Source organism: Dendropsophus ebraccatus, chromosome 13 (genome assembly GCF_027789765.1).
Source record: "Dendropsophus ebraccatus isolate aDenEbr1 chromosome 13, aDenEbr1.pat, whole genome shotgun sequence".
Taxonomy (NCBI): Eukaryota; Metazoa; Chordata; class Amphibia; order Anura; family Hylidae; genus Dendropsophus; species Dendropsophus ebraccatus.
This window is the reverse complement of record NC_091466.1, coordinates 65,652,872-65,661,973: the sequence shown is the minus strand read 5'-3', so window position 1 is coordinate 65,661,973 and position 9,102 is coordinate 65,652,872. Positions and strand designations below refer to the sequence as shown.

Genomic DNA, 9,102 nt, shown 5'->3' with positions numbered 1-9,102 from the left:
AGTAATTGGCTTTTTCTTTGTTCTGGAAGTACAGACTGATATATGAAATGTACTATGTGTCTTCTTGCCCAAACAACATCTAACAGTGTCAGCAATTTGGAACATGAATTACAGCTGACAGATAGTGTTAAGTGGACTTGCCAAACTTTTTTGGGGGTTCTACAATGTTCTCCAAACCTGAACACTAGGCATTAGACTCTCACCAGCTGGAGAAGTTGGATGCCCTAGAGCGACATCCAACTTCTCTAGCTGACAGGAGTCAAATGCCCAGCGTTGGGGATCAGGGAACATTTGGCAGTTTGGCAAATCTGCTCAACACCACTGACAGATTCCCTTTAAGACTGGTTAAGCTGCAATACGAGGAACCACACAATGTGGCGCTGTTCTTGGAATAAAGTAGCCCTGGTCCTATAATCCTGAACAATACTTAGATGAGGAAGATGAATACAAAAATAACCTTTCTTATCTTAATGACCCACAAAAAAATTTAGTGCCCAAGGGGGACTCATTTAAAGTGAAAATCCCAAATGTGATCCAATTAAGATTTGACAATTAAAAAAAAAAATTGATCTAAGCAATAACCACAATAACAGTGATCAGAATAATCGGAATTATCTCGACAATGTCTCCATATAGATATTGAATATTTTATTTTACACAACATAACAACACAGAAGTTGTTGTTCTGTACAGCATTTGCCTAAAAATAAAGGCAACACCATCGTCACTCAAAAATAAATGCAGTCTGGTCTTTTAAAAAATATTTTTTGAACTAATTCTCCATAACTGGTCTTTTTTTTTTTTTTTTTTAGAATTTTTTTTATATATTTTTAATATGTTGAAAGCTCGAAGGAATTTTCCCATATGAAAGGCTTTTTTTGTGAATTCAGTCTTTTTTTTTGTTTGTTTTAATATTTCTTCTGCTGAACCAGGAAGCCAGTCCTAAAGGAAGGGAAGGCACCGGAGCTGATTCATAAATTTCACAACTCGCTATTTTTGTAATCTTGCAATTGTATCACCAGAAAAAAAAAAAAGCAAACAGAATGTGCAGGTGGTTTTGACACAATCCCGTAGAAGCCAAAAAGGAGACACGGATTGGAATCCCCCAATTTTTATTTATAGGTTTTCAAATTTTTGAATTAATTTTTGTATTGTGCTCAAAATTCTCAAATTTGTTATTTTACTTTTTTAAGGAACTAATCACACAGTGCTTTCCAATATCCACTCAGAACTTGAAAAAGTCGCTTTTCCGCTGTCCATGTCTGAATTATCGGATTGAACCAAGATCCCATTCATGGACATGCTCCTCTTTGACCACAGTCCACCTGTGTTACGTGAGTTTACATAGCAATGGTACTCCATAATTTCCCCATTTAGGGAGTACCTCCTCTTGGCTCTAGAAGTGTCTGCAGGTAATGTAAGGAACTTACTTGGCCTTGATTGTGCTCTTCTATACGTTGGTGACCCTGTGGGACGACTAGTTAACCGAAGGGCAGTAGAATTATTTCTATTTGTGTTTTGGGACTCCATATTAAGAACAGTTTCAGTCTGGGAGTCTGTGGGTTTTAATTGAGTTTTTCTCTTCTGCTTCAGTGAGGCAGAAGCATTAGAAGTCCACGTATGGGGTGAAGCAGAGGTAGTAGCAGCAGCACCTTGGCTCGAGCAGGTGTCGGAAGATGGTGCCCCGCTGTCTGTTGACTTACAACACTGCAAACTCTCGTCATGCCCAACCACTTGCTTGGAGGCCGATGGCGGCATTGATGCACTACAGCTTTGATTCTGAGACCCATTGGTTTGAGAATAGACGTTACTAACTTTCGTCGCTTTGTGCTGTCCGTTGCCATTGCAAACCTTATACCTAATCATCAGGATAATTATAAAAACAAGGACCGAGGCCACAATGATTCCCCCTATTATAATGATCATGGTACCTCCCAAGAACTGCGACTGCATAAAATGGCAACGGACGTAATCTTGCTCGGTCGTGAACTGGATGCAACCAACAACCCTTGTGGCCGTCAGGGACGTGATGCCGTCATCATAAATAGCTAAGACGCACAGGTCGTAGACTGTTCCTGAAGCCAAGTTGTTGACGCGGAATGTCTTGCTTGTTGGAGGTATCATCCTGGAAGAAGACAGAAGCATTTCACAATTATTCATGATTCAAAAAATTAGACCTATATAATAGATTTTTTTTTTTTTTTAAAGAAAAAACTACATCAGAACTGAAAATGTGATTCCAGCCTTGAAAAAATACCCCTACAAGTTTTTTTTATTTTTTATTTATTGTATATGATTTGATTTATTTGATTTACCTGAAACGAACCAGATTTTGATGAATACAATTTTTAAAATATAATTCTCAGTGAATTTGAGCCTATTAGAATTAGTTTGTCTGTCTCTACTCTGCACCGGTGGTCTCTAGCTTGTGTTTCCCTAATGTGAGACTACAAGCCATGGCAGAAGGAACTGTAGTTCTGTTGAGGTTGAAGACCATTTATATGTACTGTATAAGTGAATCCTTATTCCTAGAGGTAAGTGGGCCAAATCTTACGAACAGAGATTCGTTATGAACTTTGCAAAAAGTTTAGTTTGGGACCATACCAAACTTTTTGAATAGTTTGGAACTGGTTAATAAATTCAAGATTAGCAGTGGTGTAGCTACCGTAGAGGCAGTGTAGGCAGTTGCTATGGGGCCCATGCAGGAGGGTGGGACGGGGATTCACAGGGAAGATAAGAGTCTCCTGTGTCCTTCTGCTTAACCCCTTATGTACTGAAGTGTGTAAGTGATCCAGTGTTCACTTACATGCTGCAACATAAAAAAGGGTTAACATGCAGAGAACAAGATCTTCTGCTTCACTCTTTTGATAACTCCTGACCTCTGTTCTCCAGCTGCTGCAATCAAGTAGGAAAATGTGGGAGAGGTCAGGAGTTATCAGCGCACGAGCAGTGAAGCAGAGCTGTCTTTATCTTCCTTTTTAACTCTTTCTTTTGTGCTGCAGCATGTTCATTGGTTCACTTATACACAGCAGTACATAAGGGGTTAAGCAGAAGGTAGTCTGCTCCTGCACCTATGTATTTAACCATAACAGCTCCTTATGGGCCCTTATATAAATATGCAGTACTTTGTCTTGTGCATGGGGGGGGGGGGGGGGGGGGGCGGTTTTTTGCTAGTAAAACTTTTTAAATAAAGGTTCAAGATTTAATAAATGTAGAAAACAAAAAAGGGTGTGTTGACCTGTCCTCCCACCCCTGGAGTCGTCCTATGAGTCTCCAATATCTCCTGCCAGCCCCAGTCTGCTCAGCCAACCACTGACTGACTGAGGCATGAGAGGGCTGCAGCCAGTGATTGATTTAGCGGGCTGTCACTCCTGAAACAAGAGTGGCAACCTGTTTATCCAATCACTTGCCACTGTGCTGTCTCAGTCAGGGATAAGATTGGATCAGTGGCTATCAATCTAGAGATGAGAGTGACAGCCCACTCAGCCAATCACTGACTGACTGAAATGGGACAGTATCATGGTAAGTAATTGACTGAGCGAGCTGTCACTCCTGAAACCAGAGTGACAGCCTGCTCATCCAAAAAAACGGCCACTGTGCTGTCTCAGCCAGTGATTGGGTGAGCAGGCTGTCAATACTGAGATGAGAGTGACAGCGCACTTAGCCAATCACTGACTGAGACTGGACAGTATTGCGACCAGTGACTGGCTGTGCGTGCTGTCTCTCATCTTGGGAGTGACAGCCCACTAAGCCAAACACTGGTCGCAGTGCTGTCCTATCTCAATAAGTGATTGGTTAAGAAGGCTGAAGGTAGCTGCGCGGAACACTGGAGACCAGAGAAGGAGGACACTGGGAAAGGCGGACATTACCACCAGGGGAGCGCAGAAAAGTAAGTACTGATGACCCAATTTGCTGAACTGCAATAAAACAGCTGGAATAAACTACTGGAATAATTTAGCTGCTTTAGTGCAGTCCGTTTAAGGTTCCATCCAGACAGACCGGAACCTGCTGAATGGAACTTTTGAAAAGTTTTCTCATCTTCACTCATTGCCGATAAGACATGTGCAGAATACATTTGCTGTATGACAGATTGATTTTGAAAGGTGCGACTCTTACATAACTCAGCTTCTAAATAAAACTACTTCTCACCTTGTGACGCCTCATTTTCCACTTATTTCTCTTAAAATAACATTGGACTCGGGTTGCTGGTTTAGTATTGTTGGACTTCCTTTTCTCTACTTTAAAAATTGAATAGAGTTTATGTTCTAAAAAGGGGTGCAGCTATATGGCGGTTTAGAGACAGAAGACCTGGACCCTGGGATGTACAGGCACATATAGTGACACTATGATTAAAAATGGCACATGGGAACCCTTAATGGGGTATTCTGCTCATTTTAAACTCTTAATATGTAGTTGCCCTGGCAGACAATGTAACAAACTTGCTACTCTTACCTCCATAGGAGGACACCGGGGAATGCAGAGAGGTACGAAGAGCATATTTATATTAGGAAGACTGTATTCATCACTACCTCCCCAAATGTAAAGGAGGGACACACAAGGCTCTCGTCCACCTTGGATTCATCAGAATTGTCCATCATGCTTGGCATGGATAATGTTTTTAAGGTCAATGTCTTGAAAGTTGAGGGAGTACCTGGCCAACTGTAACCCTGTCCTGCCTGATTCCTCTGTGCCTTACAATTATTGGGTGTCCAAGCTGGATATGTGCTACAACTGTCCCGCTATGCCTTAGAAGGGCTGCCATGCCACTGGCGCTCTCTCTGAGAGGGTATTCACTGTAAAGATATTTTTTGAAGGGGTCACCTCAAGGGCCTCAAAATTAATTTTAGGAGGTCTCACCTCCAGGGCATGCAGCAAACATTGACCTCAAGGCCCTCACACAATTTTTGGAAAGCTCACATTAAGGGCCTCAAACTTCATTACTTATTGTGGGCTCATCTCAAGGGCCTGAAATTAAATTTTTACATGGTTTCCATGAGACCTGCATCCACCTGTGTAGGACGTGTCTGACCACATCACACACACAATCATTTCTTTTTTTGACAATTTGAAGTGAAATCAGTTGATGAAAAAGCCATTTGCTTCTGTTGCATAAAACAACCTCTCTGTAACACTTACCCATACAACAGATCTACCTAGTACTTGTTACCACATCACAATAGGCTTTGTTCACACTATTGTCATGGTTTCCATTATAACAGAAACCATGACAACGGTGGATAGGATAAACAATAGGCAGTAAGGGCATTCAATAGATCTTATACTGGGTTGCATTGTAGTGTCTGTTGAGACTAATGGTGCCGTGTGGTGTGTGGTGCTTCCTATAATATCTAAGAGAACTGCTGGAAGAGGCTCAGAATGGTAACTTATATGGTAATGTGAAGATAGATACAGTAGATAGATAGATAGATAGATAGATAGATAGATAGATAGATAGATTTATTTGACATACATAATTGCATAATAGATAGATAGATAGATAGGAGATAGATAGATATGATAGATAGATAGATAGATAGATAGATAGATAGATAGATAGATTTGACATAGATAGATAGGAGATAGATAGATAGATAGATAGATAGATAGGAGATAGATAGATAGATAGGAGATAGATAGATAGATAGATAGATAGATAGATAGATAGATAGATAGATAGATAGGAGATAGATAGGAGATAGATAGATAGATAGATAGATAGATAGGAGATAGATAGATAGGAGATAGATAGATTTATTTGACATAGATAATCGCATAATAGATAGATAGATAGATACAGTAGATAGATAGATAGATAGATTTATTTGACATAGATAATTGCATAATAGATAGATAGATAGATAGGAGATAGATAGATAGATAGATAGATAGATAGATAGATAGATTTGACATAGATAATTGCATAATAGATTTCTATGTAGTGGACATAATAATTACATTATTAACTCCTAATCTCCTGTCCAGTATGTGTACATTACATCCACTACATAAACCTATACACAGCCGACCCTGACAGCCGGGGTGACTGTATACAGTATGTGGAGAGGATTTCCTATGAATGGGCTGCGTGTTCTGCTCTATACTGTGAGCACCTGGGAAGTTTACGGTCACTGATCACATTAAGCGATTTTTATAAATACATTTGCTGATGACCTACATCCTGCCATATCACTGAACGCTCCGGCTCCTGAGGTAAGAAAAAAAAAGATCCGTCAGACAGATGCAGGTAACACGCACACTAAAGGAGGAGAACCTGCAAATAACAAGCGCACAGCTCAGAACAGATTGCAGCTGCACTTTAATGGAGCGTCAGGATTTCATCTACATAAAAGGTAAAAAAAAAAAAAAAAAAAAAAAAACACCTTGAAAATAATACTAGCTTTTTCTGTAGTTTTCTGTTCACAACCAATGGTAAAGTATCACAGTATAGTCAGTATTCAGGCCTGTTTTATAGAGAGTAGTCCAATACCACGATCAAAAATAACAAACAGGGTATTGGTAAAGGCCCTGGTGGTCTAGGGCAGAGAATATGTTAGAAGAAATATTGCAGCTTGTAAGCCCACATGGACAGGGTCCTCTTTCTATCTACCAGTCTGTTATTTACTTTATTATTTTTGCTTTCTTAATTTTATGTTACATTCTATATGTTTATTCTTTATCATATGTACAGTGCTCTGGAATTGAGAGTGTTTTTTTATAAATATGCAAAAAAAAAATATATATTAATAATAATTGCATATGTAATGGAAAAATCCCTGGTGGTCTAGGGCACTAGGGCAGTATCTTAAATCAATTATCTGGTGGTCTAGAGAAGTGATTATATTAAAGCCCCTATTTTTAGGGCAGTACATATTTTAATGATAAAGTCCCTTGTTATCTGTGGCAGTGGATATAGTAATGATAATGTCCCTGGTGGTTTGGGGTAGTAAATATGTTCGTGGAAAAGCAGTGACTATGTTCGTAGTTAAGTCCCTATCAGTTTTGGGAAAACATGACTTTAATCTTAAAGTCCATAGTGGTCCAAGGCAGTTAATAGGCAGTAGTAGTCCCTGGTGGTCTAGGGCAGTCAATATATTAATGGTGGAGTCTCTAATGGTGTAGGGTTGTGAATACAGTACATCAATGGTTAAGTCCCTTGGGTTCTAGGGTAGTGAATACATGGTAAAGTCTCTGGTGGTCTAGGGTAGTGAATATATTATTGATAATGTCCCTGGTGGTCTAGGGGAGTGAATACATTAATGGTAAAGTGCCTGGTGGTCTGAGGTAGTGAATACAATAAAATCAAACGTTTAAAAATAGATACAGTGAAATGGATGCAAAAAACGCAGTGTGAACCTAACCATGGTCGTGGCTCTCTTTAGCTTCATCTCCTGTTCATGGGCCATTGTATTTTTCACAACTCAGTCTTCTCCTCTTTATGGTGGAGTAAACACAGCTCCCCCTACATGACCCGTTACCCCATGGATCACTAGTCAAGCCCTTTATTCCAGCAGCATGACATTTGGGGGAGGAACCTCCTCGCTACCATGGTCCACATGCACTATAGCAGTGTCATAGTGCAAGTTTAACACCAATTTGCGCCTTTCACAGGCCACTAGTGTTGAGTGAGCATGCTCCGTCGAGGATAGTGCTTGATCAAGGATAGAGCTTGGGTGTTGGTGTTCGGGTAAAGGTGGCCATACACCTTCACTAACTGACGACCAATCATTTGGACAAAATATACAACAATAAGAACAAAATGACACATTAGATCTCCGGCGGTATGCCGTCAATTGCCAGCATGCTGCCAGAGTTCTATGGTGTCTTGCAGTAATTTATTGCATTTTTTTATTCTAATTTTTGGAGATTTTGTTTACACATCAAGGGACGAAATACACAAACATTAGAATGAAAAAAAAAATGTAAAAAATTAAATAAACTTGAAGTTGACCCAAGCCTCCTTCTCTCTGCCAAGCAGGGAGCACCTGGTTAAATGCTTGAGTCTTCCATTGATTTCGATGGTGTTTGTTAAAAATGCTAAACTAGAATAACAAGCACTCAGGCATTTTAGTGCTCGCTCAACACTACAGGCCACGTATATGTTACCCACCCAGTCTCCATAGTCTATAGCAGTCATGTGACTTGGCGGTGTTGCCGGCATGAAGCTGAGCACAATTTAAAAGTTATAAGTTAAAATGGCGACTCCCTCCAATTGCTTTGGATCAGCTTTGTAGAAACCAGAATTGGAGATGACTGAAGGCAAAAGCAGCGACATCCAGTAAGAGGATTTCATATTCCATCCCATAAATATATTTACCCATAAGCCCTGCAATCATCCCCCCCCCCCCCCCCCCCCCCCCCCCGCAGTGATCCCGGGCTCGCTTATTTGCCTTCAGGATGATGAACAGCGTTGTATATCTGATTCTCTATTTTGCTAAGAGACAAATCGATCAGCACTTCTGCAGCAGAAGTAACAGATTACAATGAGCGGAGATCAGCGAGCGGCCCAGGATTCTGCCCAGAGCCCGGGGAAGGCTGCACAACACAATCCCTCTGTCTCCTATCACATTATCTGCAGAGATAAGCAGAAAACTTTTGTCACCTTGATTAAGATCCGAGCCGGAGGTTCTAGAAGTCATAAAGTTACAAAGTGATTCTAAACCAAGTGTGACGGGTGATATATAGCGGCGGGCAACCAAGTGAAGATGTATACATATAATAGATAGAGGGAAGACACACACTAAATGGAAAATAGACAGATAGATAGAGAGATAGATAGATAGATAGATAGATAGATAGATAGGAGATAGATAGATAGATAGATAGATAGATAGATAGATAGGAGATAGATAGATAGGAGATAGATAGATAGGAGATAGATAGGAGATAGATAGATAGATGGATAGATAGAGAGATAGATAGATAGATAGATAGATAGATAGATAGATAGGAGATAGATAGGAGATAGATAGATAGATAGATAGATAGATAGATAGGAGATAGATAGATAGATAGGAGATAGATAGGAGATAGATAGATAGATAGATAGATAGATAGATAGATAGATAGATAGATAGGAGATAGATAGATAGATAGATATATAGA

General features: G+C 40.0%; 1 protein-coding gene across 1 annotated transcript in view; it reads right to left on the bottom strand.

The window, feature by feature from the left end:
• Positions 1–1,200: 1,200 nt before the first annotated feature.
• Positions 1,201–9,102, bottom strand: part of LRFN5 (leucine rich repeat and fibronectin type III domain containing 5) — a 152,853-nt gene continuing 144,951 nt past the window's right edge. The window contains exon 4 of the mRNA XM_069950583.1: positions 1,201–2,125. Coding sequence (XP_069806684.1) covers positions 1,201–2,125 — 925 coding nt within the window. The remainder of the gene's footprint in view (positions 2,126–9,102) is intronic.